The sequence below is a fragment of the Musa acuminata genome, chromosome BXJ1-8 (assembly GCF_036884655.1).
Source record: "Musa acuminata AAA Group cultivar baxijiao chromosome BXJ1-8, Cavendish_Baxijiao_AAA, whole genome shotgun sequence".
Lineage (NCBI taxonomy): Eukaryota > Viridiplantae > Streptophyta > Magnoliopsida > Zingiberales > Musaceae > Musa > Musa acuminata.
In genome coordinates, this window is record NC_088334.1 from 28,578,330 (window position 1) to 28,601,512 (window position 23,183).

The window sequence follows — 23,183 nt, forward strand, 5'->3', positions numbered from 1 at the left end:
GTCTCAAGTTTAAGAATCAGATACATCACTGGAATAATGGAATCGCTGTCTGACAATGAGGTATCATTAACCATCCAGAATTCCATGAGCGGATCAATCAGTGAACTCATTCTTCAATGAGAACTTGCACAGTAGTCCTAACGTACCCACACGAGTAGCTATGAGACCAGTTTCCTCTATCATATGGACGGGTATACAGCACACTGTTAGGACTCTAGCTAGGAGAGTCCTAATTGAGAGGGACATTCATGTAAAACCTACCTAAGCCGACCCCTATTAAAGAGGTGAAGAGGCCGGCTAGGGTTAGGAGGTTGTTTCTTAGAGAAGAATTAGGAGTTGTAAAGGAATATGAGTCTTGAGTACAAGTCCTATTAAGAGTTGGTTAGAAGTAGGAGTCCTATTAGGAGTTAGGGTTTAGAAACCCTATAAATAGCCATGTATTCCTCCTCTTTTGAAAAGCAATAGATGAATCTTTTTTGCAGCCTTTGAGCAGCAACTTGGAGGGAGGAACCCCTATAGAGTTCCAAGGAGGCCGATCCCCTAAAGAGATCAACCCCAAGTTTAGAATCTGCAAGGGTTCTAACACCGAGTATCAGAGTAGCGTTCTTGGCGTCTCGCTGCCCTTCCACAGCCATCCATAAACCCTCCACAACCACCCAAAGCAATTCCCACATTTGCTTAAAAGATCATCGCCAAATTCCGCCGTCATCTCCACCACCACGGATCATCCTTATCTGAAAATTCCAAAAAAATTATTCCTATATTGCTGCATAAACTTTTCGTCATAAAGTTTTCATTTCTACGACGAAAGATACATTGCAGAATTCCAACCGTATAGCATCGTCTGTTTGATCTTGCTACTGTGTTTTTTCTATCTAAATCTCTACGAAATTTTTATGACATCTTTGACATTTCCTAATAGCAGATTTCCTTTGGTTTTGTCAAAATATTCTAAATATAAACCATTGATATTTTACATCTAATCTGCTATACTTAAAAATCTGCACTATAAAATTTCAACCGCATGCACTGTTTGTTTGATCTTGATACTACGTTGTTTCTATCCAAATCTCTATGAAATTTTTATGATAGCTTTGATACTTCCTAACAGTGGATTTCCCTTTGGTTTCATCAAAAAATTCTCAATATAAACCACTGATCTTTTACGTCCAATCTGCTATACTTACAAATCTGTGCTGCAGAAAATTTCAGCCGCATATTGTTGCCTTAACCAATCTATTTGCAATCTTTTTTGAATGAAATTTCTTATACATTTCATAGATCATCTTGGCTTCCATCTAAGATTGATCTATTAAGAAATTCATCTCTAAAAATGATTTTGTGTTGCTGCAAATTTTCGTCGTAACCTGCTGAAATTTTTCGACGAGAATTCTGCAATCGCAATTTGTACCAATTTCCTTGCTGTTATACTACCGAAATTTTCTTGATTAAATTAGATATCCTTGCTGTCATATAAACTGTGATTTTGCTATCAATTCCTTCCTCAATTCTCTCAAGTTTTTGGTGGAAATTACGTCGAGAAACCGTTGTTTCTTCGACGACAATTCTACTCTTACAAGACAGCACATACTTGCTGCAACTTCCATTGATTTCTATCAAACCTTTGCTACCATCTACCACAGATCCAAAACTTCATCCACAGCCCTAAAACTCCACCAAACCACACCCTCAAACTGCACCCAAAATAGCCACAAAACAAGCCTAAACCGTAGCCTACATCCACCAATCCACCAACCCTTTCGACCATCACCTCTCTCAACCAATACATGCCTTTAACCCGACAACAAAAGAGAGATCTTAACATCACAGATTTGGTGGCATATACTATGGCATCTGAGGAGGTAATCAATGCTAAATTCGAAGCCTTCGAGGCGCGAATGGAGGATAAGATTCGAACGCTCTTTACCGAACTCAGATTGGGCCGACCACTAAGCCCGAAGAAATCACATCAAGGAGAGAGCTTTGCCTAATTGCACTAAGCCCGAAGATATGACTTCCAAGAGATGGGAAGCTCTATGACCAACTCCAACTATCCATGTATGAGAGTGGACTTCCCTAGATGGGAAGAAGGAGACCCAATTGGTTGGATCTCGCGCGCGGAGCGATATTTTCGGTACCATAAAGCCGCGGATGTATCTATGGTGAAAATTGCAGCTATACATCTTGAAGGGGATGCCATACAATGGTTTGACTGGTTTGAACACACTTATGGAGTCCTTTCATAGCGACAATTCAAAGAAGGACTACTGATCCGCTTCGGACCAACTTATTACGAGAACATTGACGGATAACTAGCAAAGATCCGACAAACCTCCACCATTCAGGAGTACCAAACCAGGTTTGAAAGGTTATCTAATCAAACTCGTGATTGGTCTGAAAAACAACTATTGGGGACCTTTATTGAGGGCTTAAAGCCGGAGATCCGAGGAAAAGTTAAGGCGCGACAACCATACACGTTTATGGCAGCCATCTCTTTCGCACGACTTCAAGAGGAGCGATTGAACCATGAAGCCCGGAGGACTAGGATCACTCCACGACCTACAATACTAAAGCCCTCAGCCCCCCCTACTAGCAACCGAGTCCCTGCACCGAAAAGGTTAACAAGAGAAGAACTTCGGGAGCGATCTACGAAGGGGTTATGTTGGCATTGCGACGAGCCGTGGAGCCGCGAGCATCGCTGTAAAAAAGGTAGACTTCTTATGATTGAACCAGTAGAAGAAGAAGAGGTCATTGAACATCTAAAAGAGAGCCTTGAACATGACGAAGAAGATATGGAAGAAGAGCCACAGCCGACCGACATTACGGTACACGCACTAGCCGGCTACTCAAATCCGCAAACGATGAAAGTTGGAGGCCTTCTCAAACAACAGCCGATCACTGTTCTCATCGACACGGGTAGCACTAATAACTTCCTGAATAGTAAGGTTGCTGCTCGGATGACACTGCATATTGAAGGTTGCAGCAAGTTCGATGTAAAGGTTGCCGACGGCAGAATCCTAAAGTGCGACCAAAGATGCCCGTAGGTGAAACTATTACTGCAAGACCAAGAAATTATCACCGATTTCTTCCTCCTACCAATCGATGACTATGAGGCAGTGCTTGGTATATAATGGCTGACTACACTAGGTGATGTCTCTTGGAACTTTTCTAAATTAATTATGAAATTCTACTGTAAGGGCAAACAGATCATCCTACGCGGGAAGCGCGGAAGCAACGTTATCACTGTTTCGACCCAACGAATGGAGAAAGTTTTGCACAAGGTAAATGGTGGCTTTTTGATGCATCTCCAGCCACTACTAGAAGAGAAGAAAATAGAAATTGAAGATCAAAATCTTGCCCAATTGCTTACTGAATTTGCCGACATATTTGCTGAACCGCGCGGTCTTCCTCCTTCTCAGCAACATGACCATCGAATTCTAATCCTTCCGGGCAAGCCACCAGCGAACACTCGACCGTACCGATATCCTCACCTCCAGAAAGATGAAATTGAAAAGATCGTAAAGGAGATGCTTGAAACAAGGGTGATTCGGCCAAGTTGCAGCCCCTATTCCTCACCGGTGCTACTTGTACGCAAGAAGGACGAAACTTGGCGGATGTGCATCGACTACAGAGCTTTAAATGGCATCACCGTCAAGGACAAGTACCCAATACCAGTGGTGGATGAACTTCTTGATGAATTGAAAGGAGCTCGAGTCTTCACGAAGTTGGACCTCCGATCCGGTTACCACCAAATTCGGGTATGTGACGATGACATTCCAAAAACTGCATTTCGCACACATGATGGCCATTATGAATTCTTGGTAATGCCTTTTGGACTCACTAATGCTCCTTCAACCTTTCAAAGTCTCATGAACGATATATTTCGGAGCTTTCTTCGTAAATTTGTGCTGGTATTTTTCGATGATATTCTCGTTTACAGCCCTTCTCTTGAGACTCAATTTCAGCATTTACGGATTGTTTTGACGATCCTTCAGGAGAATACTCTTTTTGTTAAGCAACCAAAGTGCAGCTTTCGCCAGCAAAAAGTAGAGTACCTTGGGCATAAAATATCAGAAGGAGTGGCGGTAGACCCAACAAAAATTGAGGCAATGCAAGGCTGGCCGAAACCTACAAACGTGAAATTACTACGGGGTTCCTTGAACTAACGGGCTACTACCGAAAATTTGTTAAGGACTATGGGAAGATCAGTGCACCACTCACTTCTTTACTGAAAAAAGATGCTTTCCAATGGTCGGACAAAGCCTCTGCTGCCTTCGACAAACTTAAAGCAGCCATGACAACGACACCGGTGCTTGCGCTACCAGATTTCAATAGACCCTTCATCATTGAGGCCGACGCATCTGGAGTCGGAATTGGAGTCGTTCTCATGCAAGATGGTCGACCACTCGCATACACTAGTAAGACATTATCTCCCTCCCATCAAAATAAGTCAATATATGATAAGGACATGCTCGCCATTGTGCGCGTAGCAACGAGGTGGAGACCCTACTTGATTGGTCGACGATTTCAAATTAAAACCGACCATAAAAGCCTCAAGTACTTTTTGGAGCGAAAGATATCATCCCCTGAGCAACAAAAATGGGTAACAAAACTTCTTGGATTTGATTATGAAATAACTTACAAAAAGGGGAAAGAGAATATTCTTGCAGATGCGCTTTCGCAACTACCCGAGCAAGCTGAAGTTTCGGCCGTTTCACTTCCGACCAGCGACTTCCTTGAGGATATTAAGATGGAATGGTAGGAAGATTCAGAGACTAGTAAGATTATAAAAAATTTGGAGGAAGCACCAAGCTCCGTGGCTCATTACAATTGGGACTCAAAAAAATTACACTATAAGGGACGTATTGTGCTTATGATAAATTCTACTTGCATCTTCACGAGTAGATTTTGGACAAAGTTATTCTATATGCAGGGTACTAAATTGAAAAGGAGTATGGCATATCACCCACAAATCGACGGCCAGACAGAAGTTGTAAATAGGTGCTTGGAGACAGCCCAAAGCCACCCGCCAAATATGACTATCCAAAGAGAACTCCAGACCCAGCCAAGTACCATTATTGATCAACGGATCGTGACTCGACGACGACGACCCACTACTAAAGTGCTAATACAGTGGGTGAACCTACCAATAGAAGATGTCACTTCGGAGAACTATGACGACTTGAAGATCAAATTCCCAAAATTCATGAATCGTCAGCCTCGAGGACAAGGCTAATTTGAAGAGGGCGGGTCTGTTAGGACTCTAGCTAGGAGAGTCCTAATTCAGAGGGACATTCATGTAAAATCTACCTAAGTCGACCCCTATTAAAGAGGTGAAGAGGCCGGCTAGGGTTAGGAGGTTGTTTCTTAGAGAAGAATTAGGAGTTGTAAAGGAAAAGGAGTCTTGTGTAGAAGTCCTATTAGGAGTTGGTTAGAAGTAAGAGTCTTAAGTAGGAGTTCTATTAGGAGTTAGGGTTTAGAAACCCTATAAATAGTCATGTATTCCTCCTCTTTTAAAAAGCAATAGATGAATCTTTTCTGCAGCCTTTGAGCAGCAACTTGAAGGGAGGAACCCCTATAGAGTTCCAAGGAGGCCGATCCCCTAAAGAGATCAACCCCAAGTTTAGAATCTGCAAGGGTTCTAACACACACCAGTCTGTCCGGTTATCTTGATGTCCCTCTCGAGTAACCTATGACTAGGATTATTTAGGGTCTATGTTTAAAGGTGAATCATTCTCATTATCGTGATCTCATTATCGTGATTTCATCACGATCCGATTCCCATTGCACAAATCCATGAACATCACAATATATATGTGCATACATGAAACAAGCAATATAAAGTGATAAAATATCAAAATATAATAAACAAAAATAATGTGTCTCATGTCACACGTGTCATCACTCACGTGATTGGCTTGTAGGGCACCTATGACCAACATATCCTAGATCTACAAGGATCAAGCCATGATCCTTGTAGATTCAGTTTATATCTATAGATTCAGTTTATATCCATAAGGATTTAAGGCTTGATCTTGGTTGATCAACCCACGATTAACTAGGAAGAGTTTATAAATGGAAAAGATTTCATAAATAAATGGAAAACATTTCATGAAACCTAACCAAATGAGATTTGGCTAAGCAATTAGGTTCTTATTTACCTAATTTAGGAGAAAACTAGATTCAATGCTTAAATTAAATGTTTTCCTTGAGAAATTAAACCTCCCCTTGAAGATTTGAGTTAGTTTGTGTAAAGGTCTGAGAGAGATGGATCCAATAGAGAATTGAGTGCATTTAAGAGAAATTGGTGGCTGTGAGAGAGGGTTGTGAGAGAGAATGAGAAAAGAGCTGAAAGACGATTAAATAGCCCTCTTTAATGGCTCAAAAATGAGAATTGGGTTGCTCGGTCAAGTAATGGATATCCTGCCCAGCACAAGCCTGATAACAAGCAACAACTGGATGGTATGATCAGTTCGAAATGGTTACCGGGCGGTAATGCTTGAACTTGTTTGAACCACCCAACAAGAAATGGTCTATGTGCTGCTTCAAGCCTGGACGGTTAAATACTGCCCAGTACACAGCGGTCCGGGCAAAATGAAGACCAATGCTGTTTAGTTCTCTAATGTGTTTCTAATTAGCATATTCAGGCCTCCTTTAGGACAAGGATTATTTGATAATATTTTCATTGAATTATCTTCAGCAACTTTATGTATATTGAATTTAGAACTATTTGTCATTTTTAGAATTTCTGCTTTGACTTTTTAATGCTTGTGATCTGTTTTATGTGATAAGCAACCTAATCTAGTCAACATTGTGATCAGGAAATCATGCAGTCATGATTAAGCAATTTTGTAGGAACCTGAATCTTGAATTCCCTCCCTTTTACACTTCTTTTTATTTAGGAGATTTCTTTAAGCCAACATCCATCATATTTCCTATCAAGTTCACATCATCATAGTGCATCCCATTTTTGCGAAATTCTTCTATCCAAAGTAAATCATTACTGTTGTTTTAGCCTTCTGATGATCCCTTCAAATTAATTTTTCATTACTCTTGGTCTTCCCTTCAAACATATTATCTAAAGACAAATACTTCCAGTTTTTATCAGACACAACCTGAAGCCTTTTTCCATTCGTGCACCTCAATGGTTTAGCCATTAGCAAAATTCAGTTTCATATATTATCGTAGCTGCTTACTACCAAGTCAATTCTTTATCATCACTCACCACATAAATTGATAGATTCCCCTATATTAAACCTATTCCTTTCCTCTTTTAAGGACTTAATGATCTATTTGCACTGGTTCTGAAAGAAATTTTCCATTACTTTTTAGCATATAGAGACATCATAATGGATCTTTCACCATATTTTTCCAGCATTTATCTAAATTCATGCTGCCTTTGTATTTCAAATCCTTTTTCAGAGATCGTATCGACCTAAACAGACACATGCACAAACATATATATTGCCTCATGAAAAGAAAAGAGATATGAGTCCCTTTTTTACTTTTGTATATTTACTGCAGGGAACTATCTAGTTTAATACACATTTATTGAAGAATGAGCTTTGTAATTAAACAAAATATAATGATACCTTTCTGTGAAGTGCTTCACGTGCACCTCCTGGGTATAATAAGACAAAGGACTTCATAGACAGAAGCTTATAGAAATTGGTTGCTGAGACAGGAACAGCACCCATGAGTCTATGTCCATCGAATGATGATGAATCAGGCATTAGCTGTTCAGAAGCCCTATTAAACATAAATGGATGAGCAAGGCCTCGAAGATGGATCCTTTTCTCAGTAAAGAACCTTGAGAACATGATACCAAGCTCTAGACCCAACAACATATGATATCCCACAAGCAAAGTCGGTCCTTTTGATGGAATACCCATAAGGCCCTTTACTATTTTACCATTTTGTAAAGTTGACAGCATCACAGGGCTGGTGGCAAGATCAAACCATCTGGGAAACAAAAAATATATGTAATTTTCAGCAGAATTACTCAAAAGATTTGATTACAACAGAACATGTACTCTATGCCAACATCAAGATATATATATTATACCTATAAATTTCTGTTGCCTGTTGGAACTCAAGTGGAGTTGGCAATAAATAATCTGACACATAGTCAATCTGTGATGAACGACGATAGTAGCCAGCGCCCTTTATTATAGTTACCAAATCAATGCCACTTTCCTGTTTCAATATAAGGTGTACCCTTTAATTATTAAGTTACAAGCTGAAAGAATGACATGTTTTGTACACTGTTACAAATCAATGACACCACCTTGAATTGATTTCAGGACTATATATAAGGTTTCAGCAGGATTCTATACATAATCAACAAATTTGTTAGGACTCTATATAATGAGAATTTATCAATTTATCTATAAGAATGAACAAGTTCATTTGCAGTAGTCAGAGTAAGCATTCTATAGAACCTATATGAACATCAATTGAAAATGTCACCAGAGACTAAACATGTTATACACTGGTTTGGCATCACAAATACTGGTAAAATCTTAGTGCAATATGTATTTGCAGTCAATTCTGCCAACTGTTTTCTTGGCATGCCAGAAATAAAGAGCACTTTAAGATTTGGTTAGTTGATGTAATATACTCAGTTGAGAATTTGCATGGAACATTTTCTTTGTCTACTGAACCTAAAAATATGCATACTGCATGGCAAACTTACATAGCAAAACAGCCAAATCATCTAGCAAGAATTAGAGCAATTCAGTCAACAAAATGAAGTAAAAGGTGATCATCTAACAGAAAGTCCTCTTTCCAAACAACGTGACCAGTTTATGACATGTATTTAAAAACAAGGGAGAACTGTAGACATCACATATACCAGGAACATGGTGTGACCACTTTCCTTGAAATGACGGATTCGACAATTTGGCAAATTACTGCAAATCCTCTCAGCTTCTTCATGGCTTGGCAATAATTGATCCCTCCCACTATAACAAAGATAGTAAGATCAAACATTGTCAATTAGTAGAAACATCAGATTTCACAGGAAAAGAACCTTCAGAATGAACAGATGGCATGAAAACTCAATGAAAAATTTTAGAAACAAATTTCTCTTAACATGCATAGTTTTTATAGTAAACTAGACAAACAAAGACAGAATACTACAAATTTATTTTATTGATTGCTCATGATTTGGCATACGGCTACAAATTTAGTTTTTATAGTTGCTTGCTTCATGTGGAACAGAAAGTCCAAAGAGAGCACGGAAGATATCACCAAGAGCTAAATCTCATCAGCAATTAATCAATATTCCTAATACAAGATGATCTTGAAACTCCTTCCCACTTCTTATAGACCTCAACCACTAACAAACTAATTAATTTACTCAATTTAGTATGACACATGTTATGGAACATAAATAGCTCACTCAAGTTACTATGACAAAAGGTATAAAAATATAGCTCAGAATTTGATGGTTTGGAACTTGGATTTCTTTTTTCAATGCTGGCATGAATCTACATATTCAATCGAAGTGATTTATTCTTCATTGGAAAGCCTCACAGGTCTAGTTTCCAATGCATCAAATGCTATGAATTTTGAGCATTTCCAGGAAAATTTATGACCCTCAAAGATGATCCAATCTAAAATAATTGTCAAAATGTCTGCCTCAATTTCAAGTTTCAAAAATAATTGCTTCATGTTATCTAAACTTACATTCCATAAGTTTTCTTTGCTAATGGTGACCTTGAATACTGTTCTAACTTCTAAGGGCCTGTGACTACTGTACACTTATCTATATGACATTTTCCCCATTGTGTTAATACTTATTATTCATTCAATATGTCCAGTTATTAATTGAAGCTAATTATAACGTCGCACTTTGTCCCTGTTTTTCACATTCCTCCCTCTTAGATAACAGCATAATATTAAGATCAATGTGGCTAGAAATTACCTGGCTAGAATCAATATCTGAGCTTTCACAACATGAAGACGAGAATTCACAAAAAGAGCAGCTGATTTCAGCAAATCTAATTTCCAGACAAAAGATTCTTTTGGTAAAATATCAACCAGAAACTGCAAAACAAAGTGCAGAGAAACATTTCAAAATAGAAACTTAAGCTATCAACTAAATCCAAAAAACTCTGGTCAAATCTCCAGAGATTATCACAAAAGATTGAAACAAAAAAGCATATGAAATATAACGACAAGGCAATGTATCAACTGGCAGCCTATGTTGTCTGGTTGTTGATTTTGGTATGCTTGCTTGCATTTTGCATGGGTTATGATTTGAAGCAACCATGACTTAAGTCATCCACTTTTAAGTGCATTCCTCCTAACTAGTTCAAGTTCTGGGTATCATTCAATTAAAATTCTTGAGCACATAACTAGTTCAAGTTCTCGGTATGATTCAATTCAGTGATTTAAAAAGCGCTATGCGTCAAAAGGCGCCAAGGTCCAAAAACACCCGAGGCGCTAGGTGCTCGCCCGAGCGAAGCGAAGCGCTAAAATATAAAAATATATAATATAATTAATAAATATAATTATTTAAAATTTTAAATAAAAATATGCTATTAAATTAAGAAAATCTAAGATACAAAATCACAATGTCACATTAACAAAAAGTTTCAAAATTCAAAATAATAAAATTTTACATCAAAGTCATTTATGTTGAAACCTAGCAATAATTTCAAATAAATAAAAATTAACAACATTAAAATCAAAATAATATATTGTTAATCTATTAACAGTATTGAAAATTAATCATTTCAAAATTCAAATAAACTTAATATTAAGAGCATACTGTATAATGAGCTTGACGGAAAAACGAGGAAGCAGCGGCGAGCGGCGACAGCGGCAGCGGGAAAGGGAGCGGGAGGCGCGAGCAGCGGGAGGGCTCGCAAGAGTCGTGAGCAGCGAGATCGGGAGCGGCAGCGGCAGAGGGTTAGGGTTGGGTAAGGGTTATATCGGTTTAGTTGGTTCAATTGAACCAACTAACAACCGAACCAGGACCGAACCAAACCTAAAATCCTGGTTCGGTCACTTGGTTTACCCAAGCGCTCGCCCGAAGCGCCCAGCGCCCGCCCGAAGCGCCCAGCGCCTGGGCTCGGGCAAGCGCCCAGGCGGCGCCTGTTTGAAGCTCGCCGCCTGGGACATTAGCGAGGCGCTCGGGCCTCGCCTCGCCTCGCCCGAGCGCCTTTTTCAATCACTGATTCAATTATTCAGCTAGTTTTACCCAAAGGAGTCATCTCAAAGAATCATATTTCTTATTAGAGGATGAGTTGAGATTAAGGTTTTTAATTTCGTATCGTACCACCCGGTACGTGCAGTACATACCCGTCCGCTAGCAAAACGGCACATGGACTGCCCTCTACTGGGCGATATCAGGTTTTTTGCCACTTATCGGGCGATACGAGGCTGTACCGAGGTTTGGGCAATAATAGTCAAAATTTCAACTGTTACTGACTTGTACCAAGCGGTACTGATCGTTTTTTACTGTAACCAACTTGTACCGGGTAGTACCAGTCAATTTTGGCTATTAACTACTTGTACAGGGTGGTAAGTTGAAACCGACCGTTACCGATTGATAACGGTTTTCCAACCATCAATTTGACTGTTTGAGGCATCCTACAGGGTTTTTAAACCCTTTCCTCCCCCCTCTTTCAATTTATTTCACTCTCACACTCTCTTAAACTTTCTCAAACTTATTTTACTCATAATCTCTCTCTTATTCTCATATTTTCACTCTCCTAAAGTCAACAAAGCAACGATTTATAGATTGAATTAAATTTAGGAGGATAATTTGAGAGTATTAAGAGGAAGAACTTTTTAATCAAGAGGTATATATTCTTTTTCTAGATATTTATTGATTTATGAGATGATTAAGCCTATTCTATATAATGTACAACTTAATGTCTAATATGTTATTTGATATGCTTTTGATAGTAGAATAGTATTAATTAGGGAGTAATTAATGTCTTTAACGACTTAATATTATGATTAATATGTTTAATATTGATTTATTTGAAATTATATACTTAATAGGTCAAATATCTATATTTCATGCATATTAAGTATTTGATCATATGTTTTTGATGGTATAATAAGTTTAATTAAGTTTTAATAAATTTTTTAATGCTACGATTAGTGATTTTAATGATGATCTAATCAAAATTTAATCGATATTGGGTTAATTCAATGTCTTTAATACCTATTAGAGTGTTTGACATATTTATAATGTTGAAAGAGAAGTAATTAGTGGGCAATTAACTATGTTAATTATATGATTAGTATATCTAATGATGATTTCATCATAATTTGACCTATATTAGATCAAAATTATATATTTAATATTTTTTTATGTGTTTAACATAGTTATGATGGTAAAATAGATTTAATTAGGTTTCAATAAAGTTATTTAATGTTACGATTAGTGATTTTAATGATGATTTAATCAAAATTTGATCGATATTGGGTCAATTCAATATCTTTAATATCTATTACAGTGGTTGACATGTTCATAGTGTTGAAAAAAAAATAATTAGTAGGTAATTAACTATGTTAATTGTATGATTAGTGTATCTAATGATGAATTTATCGTAATTTGACCTATATTAGATCAAAATTACATATTTAATGTTTCGTTTATGTGTTTAACATGTTTATGATGGTAAAATAGGTTTAATTACGTTTTAATAAAGTTTTTAATGCTGTGATCAGTGGTTTTAGTGATGATTTAATCGAAATTTGATCAATATTGGGTCAATTCAATGTCTTTAATACATATTAAGGTGTTTTACATGTTTATAGCTTATTTGATTTAAATTTGGTAGAAACATGGCACCACAAGAATAACCATATGATGGCGCTTGGGCTCATGCCCGAAAGATGGATGTGAATCGTCATCATTGGCAATTTATTTATTGTGACTGGTACATGTCCACTATAATATGTGACTAAGGTTGCGGTGTGCCAAGCTGGACAAGGGGCCAGAGGAACCAGAGATTGATCCCATCGACCTCATTTCTACAACGAAGATTCAGAGCCGATGTTAGAGTGAGTCAAAGTAGTAGAGAACAAAGAGGATTCTCTACTTGATGAGGTGGGAGATCCTCAACGTCCTTTGCGTTTTATCACCGAGGTAATAGAAGAAGAGGAAGCATATCCTCAACAGGAGGAAAATCCCCCTCGGTTAGAACGTGGCAGAAGGAGCCAGACAAGATCAAGTCAAACTACTTTAGGAACTAGAGACACCCAACCGTCACACTCGACCGCCTAGCGTACGAAGGCAAAGGCAAAGGGGAAAGTAGTAACATCAGTTACATCGTTGAAAAGAATTGAGTCAGGCGATGAGACACATTCGCAATCACATTCAGCAACTCACTCGGTCCAGAGACATGGCAGCAACGTGGACAGTAGTGCCTCGACCGATGATGGCAACGATGACGAGAAGTCGATGGTCTCGTCTACATAAGTTGAGAGTGGTGCATGGATCGAGGACCAATATTTTACACATGCCACCCAAGATCCAGATTATAGAACTTGACGAGGTACTAGTTGAGTTCCTACATAGAAAAGGAAGGGGAAGGCAGTGGATGATTTTTAGCAGATGCGATAGAGCCTACACGACGTAGACATAGAATGAAATTTATCGTATTCACAAGCTTCATATTATGGAGAATCTTATGACCAACATCAGTACGGTGATAGTTGGTCATACTTCTCTAAGCAATAGTATGATATAAAGCAGCAGATCAATAGCAAAAGTAGAATTTCTGACATTCACCAATACATGCCCCAAGAGGCGCCTTAGACACATGTGATTCACGATGATCAACCTATGACTATCACCACATTGATGCACCAATGACATATGTTGTATCAATACACTATGTCGTGGGATCAATTTCATGATTGGGTCCGACAAACATATCATATTGATATATAGATACATAGGATCAAGGACCACGATCCACCACTCATGGAGGCCCATCGTTCGTTTTGGTGGTAATATTAAATATATCTACACATGTGATTACTTAATTCATTTAAATCCTATAGCGAATGTAGAATTTCTGACATTCACCAATACATGCCTCAGGAGCCGCCTTAGACACGTGATTCACGATGATCAACCTACGACTATCACCACATTGATGTACTAATGACATATGTTGTATCAATACACTATGTCGTGAGATCAATTTCAAGATTGGGTCCAACAAACATTACATACTGATATATAGATACATAGAATCAAGGACCACGATCCACCACTCGTGGAGGCCCATCGTTCGTTTCTATAGATAATTCAATATTAATGAAAGGATGATCTGGAACGGACCGAAATTACAAACCTTGCACAAGGCTACTCCTCAAAGCCCGAAAAAGATATATTATATTATTCTTACCTAATTTACATTAGTTTTGCTAAAACTATACTAAATATATATTTATTTCTAACTTCAAAAGAATCAAAACCCTATCTTAACTTTTTTTTTATTTTTAAGTATTTTCGGAAGGTTTTATGCCTATTTTAGGCGTATCGCTCGGTACGCTAGTACCGTACCTTACCGAGTAAAACTCAATACACCGGTATGGTACGAGATTTAAAACCTTGGTTGAGACCAAGGTCTTCAATTTCGAATAATATCATCCGTACTGAGCGATACATACTGGTCCGCCAGTAGACCGGTACACAGATCGCCCGCAATGGTCGATTGGGGTTGTTTCCACCCTGAACGGTGACCGATGGAGAAGAAAGAAAGGGAGAAGGTTGGTATTAAGCGAGGGAAGAAAGAAAACGGAGAAGAAGAGGAAAACCTGGAGATCGGCGTCGCTCTCCCTCCTTGTTTGTCGGCGACTTCTCTCGGTGCGGGGAAAAGAATCTACAATCGCGGGGAGAAGAGGCAACGTCGCGGGCAGATATATATATATATATATATATATATATATAAAGAGGCGACGTCGCCTCGGCTTTTTGCTCGCGTGTGGAGAAACTTCTCCCCACGTGCCAAAAAGGGCGACGAGGCCATCAGTTTTTTTTTTTTTACTTTTATATATACCGAGCGGTATATCGAATCGTACCGCTCGGTATACAGTATCGTACCGTACCAAGTGAATCTCGAAACTCCGGTACGATATGAAATTTCAATCCTTGGTTGAGACAATAAAATAGTTTATATACTACAAGGTAACTTAATCAATAATCAATGTATTTCTCCCCTCTTTTTACTCTAGTCAATCCATCCATGAGTATAGACATGACGTGTAAACATGTGTGTGTGTGCCATGCGCATTGAGTAGCACTGGCCTCAATATGATACTAGTGCTCTTCCCTTGCTTGCATTCATATCATTTTGGTCAGCCTTCTAATCCTCGTTTTTTCACAGCTCAGAAAAAGAATCATGTTTGCACTTGTTGGAATTCAAGCTGTCAAAATTAAAATGTCTCCAAGGTAATTCTTGTTACTTTAAACCAACTACAAGAAAGATTTAGGTTGAGAATGGCCAATGTTTGTTTAAGATCAAGAATTCCAAATTGTAAGTTTTTTCTTTAAATACTTCTCTATGAAGAACTTAGGGGAAGTATCTTATATCTTGGGGATTCAGATCTATAAAGATAGATCCAAGAGGATGCTTAGCTTGTCCCAGTCCAAGTACATAGACACCATTGTCGAAATGTTTAGCATGGAAAATTCCAAGAGAGGTCTCATACCGATGAGATATGAGATATCACTTTCTAGGAGCATGTCCCCAAAGTCTCCTAAAGAAATGGCAGACATTGATAGGATACCCTATGCCTCAGCAATAGGATCTATCATATATGTTATACAATGTACCAAGCCTGATATGGCGCATGCTCGAAGTTTTACGAGTAGATATCAGGTGGATCCAAGTTTAGAACACTGGAAGGTAGTAAAGCATATCCTTAAGTACTTGAAAAGGACTAAAGATCTTTTGCTGGGATATGAAGGAAGTAGCTTTAGGGTTGAGGGCTACACGGACCCGAGTTTCTAATCTAATGTCGATGATAGCAAGTCTAACTCAAGGTATGTGTTTACCCTGAATGGAAGAGCGATATGTTGGAAGAGTTCTAAGCAAGATACTACTGCTGACTCGACTACAGAGGTTGAGTATATTACTACGGCAGAAGCAGCAAAAGAGAGAGTTTAGATGAAGAAGTTCAACACGGATCTGGGAGTCGTGCCAAGCAGCAAGGAGTCAATTCCCTTATATTGCGACAACAATAAGGCGATTACTCAAGCCAAGAAACCTAGGTCTCATCAAAAGTCCAAGCACTTTCAGAGGAGGTTCCACCTGATCAGAGAGATCGTGGCTCGAGGAGATATAGCAGTGGAAAAAGTTTTATCCGAAGATAACATCATAGATCCACTAACACAGTCGTTGTCTCAGATTGTCTTTGAGCATCACAGAAGTCTGATGGGGATCAGACACATAAGTGATTGGCTTTAGGTCAAGTGGGAGATTACTAGTCAAAGGTGTCCTGCAAGCTAATCACGTGAGTAATAGCATGTATGACACGATACATACTCTTTTTGTTCATTATTTATTTGACATTTTTTTCTCACTTTATGTTGAGTGAGTCGACGAGTCGAGTAAATTATTATGGAGATAATAATTCATTGAGTCAAAAGGAGTTCTAACATGTATGACTCACGACCAGCTCGATATTGGGCCTAGAGGGTCACACACATATGATTGGTGTTGCAACGAATAGAGTTTCAGATATGAAATATCCGTTGGAGCCCCTATCTTATTAGATATCCAATAAGTCCCTGAATTATTGAATCTTGTGGATAAGATCTAATAAGAGCCAATAAGAGATTATTAGGTAGAAATCCACTAATCCAAGAGGCTTAGGTAGTTGGATGGAAATCTAGTACCCAATAGGGCAGGATCCATTAGGGTTCAGGGACCTCTATAAATAAGAAGTAACTAAATAGGTCATAGGCTAGATCCTTTTGGCTGCCACCTCCTATACTCCACTCTCCCTCTCCTCCTCAGCCAATAGCCCCAATTTGGGGCATGTGGACAGCAAGAAGGGTCGACCCCTTCTTGATCACGTAGTGCGCGTGGAAAGAAGGATTGTGCAGCGATTTAAGAAGCGTCTTCGCAGTGCCTGCTCTGTGGATCACCGCCAGAGAGGAGGATAGTTGACCTCCTTCATCCTCTCCGATAGATCTATAGGTTTTCAAGGATATACGATCTCCCTAGGTAACATATCTTTTACATACGTACAGTTTTTTATTTTGCGGGATTTTGCACACCAATCTTCACACGATGACGAGAAACCTTTTCTGCAAGAAATTCTGGGATTTTATTTTTCTGTTCTTCTGCTGCGCATGTGATGTTGCCCCAGATTTCCCAACACTAAAGCTGTGCTTTGTGCGTGAATGACCCAAGTGAGGGTGCATGAAAGTCGATTGTCGAAAGAGCAAATATAATTAGAAGTGATGGAGGCCTTACAATATGTTGGCAAAGGCCACACAAGGAGAGATTGCAGTTCGAATTCACCACATCAAGACGTCACTAAGAGGTGACATGGTGCAGTAGATCATGGTGCAATGGTTCGAGGCAACGAGATACAACCGAAAGTCCTGAGAGGGACTTAATCATTCAGAGGGATGGTTGAAGCTGATAGGAGCTCTATTTCGATGAGCAACATGATGGTAACAAGGGGCTATGGATTCAAGGAGTAAATATCATGATACCGTAGAGGCAAGCATTTTGTACATGTATCAAATTTGCATCAGATGAAAACCTTGTACATCGACGAATGGCCACTATACCATAGAGGTGAATCTTTCAAGTTCAAGTACTAATGAGTCGCGTGAGGGAATTGATCATAAGAAAGTATAATTGGAGTCACTGGAGAGTTGACTGCTCCAAAGCTCATATCACTCATGGGAGGCCGACAAGTCAGTGGACAAGACCAAGCATGTGAACATTTCTATCGAGGATGTAAATGAGAACATAATCAGGGCAAGCCCTGCAACATGATAGTGGAGGCCATACGTGGGAGTTGCAGATATCTTTACCTCAACCAAAGGGAAACTACTCGGAGGAGGACATAAAGGTGTTGAAACATGTGATTCAAAAAGAAGTAAGAAAATGACAAGTCCAGAGGGACTTAGCTACCCTAATCCAAGTATCAATTAAATGAAAGTAGACTCGGAGGAGTGTCATAATCATGATATGCAGTACCGAATGGTACCGCTCGATACGGGCGGTACGTACCAGTCCGATGGCATACCGGTACGCGGACCGCCCGGTACCGCTATAGTGCTACAGTGCTATATTGTAGCAGTGCTACAATGCTACAGTAATGAAGAAAATATATAAAATTTTTCGGTACACTAAGGTGTATCGCTCGATATGCCCTGGTGTACCGCTCGGTACACTGGTACCGTACTGTACCGAGCTAACCTCAAAACACCGGTACGGTACGGTATTGCACAAGGTCTGCCATACCGAATCGTATCGCCCGGTACGGGCGGTACGTACCGGTACGCGGATCGCCCGGTACCGCTATATTGCTACAGTATTATACTGTAGCATTGCTACAGTATGAAAATATAAAATTACTCGGTACATTAGGGTGTACCGCTCGGTATGCCCTGATGTACCGCTCGGTACACTGGTACCGTACCATACCAAGCCCGGGTCGAAACGCCGGTACGGTACGGTAAGGCGAACCTTGGTATTGCATACCTTGGTCATAATGCAATAGTGACGAATCTACTAATTGTGAAGAAAAGGGATGTCGGTGCAAGATGATGGATTGTAAAGCCATGGACATATAAGAGCTTCACTGTACAGCAAAGGTAGGACTTATGTGGAGTCATCGATCCCTTGCTCTCATGGAGGGAGAGTAATATGGTCATAAAAGGGGATCAAGAAGATGGAGAATATAGTGGCAAACTCTAAATACCAAGATAAGGCAAAATTATAATGGCCAGGAACTTTATAAGACCTATGACAAACTCCAAGTGGTGTTGTACCTTTCTCTGCTTAGAAGAGTAAGTGGTGCAAACGATGGACAAGTTGGTAAAATCCCAAAGGATGACCAAATCCAACAGAGACTTGCTCTAGTCGAGGCAAAATTTTGCTCTTTTCAAGCATTATTACTTGTATTACGAAAGTTCGATAATAACAAGATGATGAATCACAGTAGCTAACTCAGTATAAGAAGTGTGACATTTCGAGTGCTTTATAAGTGTGAGCAAAGAGTAGACAAAGCATAGTAACTAACTTAATGCATGAAGTATAATCATCGGGGAAGCAAGCAAACTCAAGTAACTTTAGTCTTCTCAACTTTTGGTAGAATGGGTGAAATAGAGTATCCCAATTCTCCTAGTTATCCAACAGCAGAGCTCTACATATGTTCGAAGACCCAAGGAGTACTTAGCAGTAGACAACAATTGCCAAATCTTCATTGATGGTGATCAATTCTACTAAAGGTAGCTTATCCATTTTATTTCCAAATAGAGTAGCAATCAAAAGGAGCTGTGATGTGAACCTATTTGGAGATGACGATGATGTAGAAGAGGAATCGATGAGAAAATTTTGCGGACGATAATGCTTCAAAACTTTAAGTTTTACGAGGAGATGCTAGTTAAACCTCCAACAAGTATTCATCCAATTCAATCAACACAAGATGCTCGAGGGACTAACACACAATAGGAAAGGTCTTTTTCTTTATCCGAAGGATCCGTAGGTGCTAGCAAAGATTGATACAACTCGATTAATCTCAATTCAGAATTTAAAGTCATTAGCAAGTTGAAGCAGCATTAGCGGAACAAAGTTGGAGCAGCATTGCAGCTAAAGCATAGGAGGGAAGATGTAGCAGATGAGCAAATGCAACATATGCAAAGGCTTCGATGAGAGTGTCGAACATATGCTAAGCTCGTGACAATTTGGTACACTAATACATACTAGTGACTCAAAGAGGAAGGACAAGAGGAAGGAACATATGGCAATAGTGATGAAGGAGGAAGGAGGAAAGAAGGAAGAAAAAAGGAAGGAAGAAAAGGAGGCAATGGTTAAAAAGGAGAAGACAAAAAGAGGAAGAGGAAGAAGAGAAAGGAAGAAGATGAAGCTATGGAGGAAAGAGGATGAAGAGGAAGAAGGGGGTGGGGGAGGAGGAGGAGGAGAAGAGGCACCTGCCCGATAGGCGATGGTAGTACATTGTGTTGGTGCATAATGGAGGATCTCGTGATGGGTCCTGCGAGCACAAGGAGAAGTGATTAAGACATAGATACATTTTTTTACATGACCAAACCATCCGAAATGGGGGCAGTCCATATACCAACAAGTTAACACCCATACTTGTACATACCGCCCACTTTGTCCTAGTCCAAGCAAAATAGCATTCCTTGATTATCGTAAGTGTGGCATGTTCGACATTTAAATTCTTAATCAGATCAAAAGGTCTATGAGCTTTTATTAGTTTAACACTTTAACCAATTTTTTTGCAAGGTATTATTACAATAGGAAAACTAATTTATGTTGTAGAAATAACCCTATAAGAGGATAAAGATTTCTACAACAGAACACAAAGTGTAAGCAAACCAAACAAACACAAGAACAGCATAAGAAAGAACTGTATATGCAGTATGCAGAATTAAAGGATTTAAGGGAAAATCCACTAGGTAACTAGTACAGCATAATCCAAAATAGGTGACAATCATCTTAATCATTATCTCCTTCAGCAACAAAGCATAACTCTTAATATAATTATGTCCAACAAAAAATATGCATAACCAACAATTTAATATAATTCCTTAAAGCTAGCATGTAAAGCCAATTAAATTGTAACCAGTGAGGTGCCTGCCACCATATATTAACTCTTTGGTAGCTAAAAGGTGCCATAGTTAAAGCCTCAATAATGAACTATCTCCTTAAGTTATCTCTAGAAACAGAAGTCCAAAACAAATAAAAAATAAATAGCTTTGTTGTACCAGCGGGCATTGATATTAAAGGCAAAAATTCACAGTGCCAATAGCAAACTTAACAAAATATTTGCAATATAAAAATACAAAAGTTAAAGTTGGCCAAAATAAGTTTCTCTCATTCTGTAATATTAGTAATCACTCACAGAAAGGTCAGCCAACATGTCATTGAAGTTGTCAGGTAGATCCCTAAATGTCAAGTGATATCCTAAAGAACAAGTAAATTGTCAGAAAAATGCCAATGCAATTGTGTTTCAAAGTAAAGCATCATAATTCATTTAACCAATTAAATGGACACAAGACCTTACTATGTCAGTAAGGACATCTTTTTAACTAAAATCAAGCTATTTCTGTACAATTCAGCACAAATATAGTAAATATTCTATAATAGTAATCAGTGAGAACAATGTTTATTTTTGTAGCTAAGAAAAGAAAAAGGCTTTACTACTGGTCTCATTTAACCAACTTTCACTTTCAAAAATTTGATTGAAGGTGCAATATAAAATGGCCAATATAGGACATCATGTCTTGCATGCCTACAAATCCTTCATATCTTCAAAATGACTTGAGGAAATTGGATCTAGTTTAGCTATTTAATGAATTATACTGAATTTAGTTAAAGGAAGAGGATCTTAGAAGCTCTATTTGCACCACCCATGTCAGCCTTGTAACAAGTGGTTTATTGCTTGTCCCATCCATGCCGTGCAGCGGATGAGCCTAAGTTTTAGAATGTGGCATTGTCTATTGATTGCTTAATTAGTGCCAGAACAAGTACCCACCGCACAGACCACTCTCAACAACAGAATCCTTAGAAAATATTGAGCTTGTATGTCCAGTTGACTTAAGGAGAACTTGTCAGACATCGTTATAGTCTTAAAGCTAGTTCACAAAGAGAGAGAAAGAGAGAGAGAGAGAGAGAGAGAGAGAGAGAGAGAGAGAACAATTGACCAAACCACATAAATCTTGTGCTGTAATTGTATGTGATTTTCTCTTTTCCTCTCTTTTGTCTTTTTTTCCTATTCTCTCAGTTGTGTTTCCTATTTGGGCTTTTCACTACAACAATCAGCCCCTTGTCCATTGCAGTTATGGGTGATTGACTAGGAATAGCAAGAAAAACAGGCTTTCACATTAGCATCAACTAATTGCTTAATCAAATGGAAGATGGGAGGTTAAACAAACTTTTGTTAGCCAAAGAGAAGAAATGAAGAAAGAAAAGGAAGTTGGAGGTAGGCAAGGTGGTTCTAGCCAGAAAATACTAAGGTTCTGTTGACACCTAAAAGTACTAATTCCACCGATCTAAAAAGGAGAAAGCACAAATAGTGCAATAGCATTGAGAGATATGAAATATCCAAGTGCCTATGAACATTGAAATTTGGGATTAACAATAGTGAATGAGCTGAATATATACTGGCTGAGAAACATCAATGTTGATATAAATGAACAACACAACTTATCAACAATGGAAGTTTCAAGAGATCAGAAACATACCCAGATAATAGTTCAAACATCAAACAGCTTAAAATAGTCAATGATCACTAATGAGGTAGTTGTCTCCATGGTAAAGGGATCAGAACATGGACATAGTGATTAACTGCCAAGTGATGTACCATAAAAAGAACATGATTTGTTGTGAGAGTACAGTCACAGATAAAAAACAACAAAGAAGAAAAGAGATCCAAAAAACCTAGAACATACAAGACTTCCAACTAAATTACACTTCATTTTTTTTCATCCTCTATGCTCTATCACTTCCTCCCTTTTTTCTACCTATGTCTCTCCTTGACCCTCTCTATTTCTCTTCCTTCTTTCCTGTAGCATTTCTCTCTTCCCCTCCCTAATTTATTCCTAATCATAGTAGCATCAAGCATCTTCCAAAGCATATTTTCCAGTGACACTAACGCATATAAAGAAGGCCTAATATCAGCCTACTCAGGATATCTCAAAAGTAGGCACTTCTTCAAGATAGATGCCATGACAAGGAACAAATGGAAGACTAAACCAGATTTAATCTACCTGATACAAGACTGACTGCGATGCCTGCATCTGGGAGAAACATTGCAGTAAGCTTTTTCTAATCACCCAGATTTATTCACAAGGATCCCTGGTTCAAACTATATTATAAAAATATGAAGATGTTCCAATTTACAAACACTTCCATGCATGACAATTTCTATTCTTTATTAAAAAGAATTTGGATCCAACTAATTCCAATCAAAATGATAGCTACTTATGCTGG

At 38.7% G+C, this 23,183-nt stretch overlaps 1 protein-coding gene across 5 annotated transcripts in view; it reads right to left on the minus strand.

Moving 5' to 3' along the window:
• The window catches only part of LOC135584114 (phytyl ester synthase 2, chloroplastic-like), a 46,851-nt gene that overhangs the window by 16,929 nt on the left and 6,739 nt on the right, over window positions 1-23,183 (minus strand). For all 5 annotated transcript variants that reach the window (XR_010475955.1, XM_065079378.1, XM_065079380.1 and 2 more), the window contains 5 exons: window positions 21,094-21,155; window positions 9,929-10,050; window positions 8,855-8,963; window positions 8,066-8,196; window positions 7,593-7,962 (listed from right to left, as the gene is read on the minus strand). Coding sequence is in view for 4 of the 5 variants with exons in the window: in XM_065079378.1 (XP_064935450.1) it covers window positions 7,593-7,962; window positions 8,066-8,196; window positions 8,855-8,963; window positions 9,929-10,050; window positions 21,094-21,155 (794 nt within the window). In the remaining variant the exon portion in view is untranslated. The remainder of the gene's footprint in view (window positions 1-7,592; window positions 7,963-8,065; window positions 8,197-8,854; window positions 8,964-9,928; window positions 10,051-21,093; window positions 21,156-23,183) is intronic.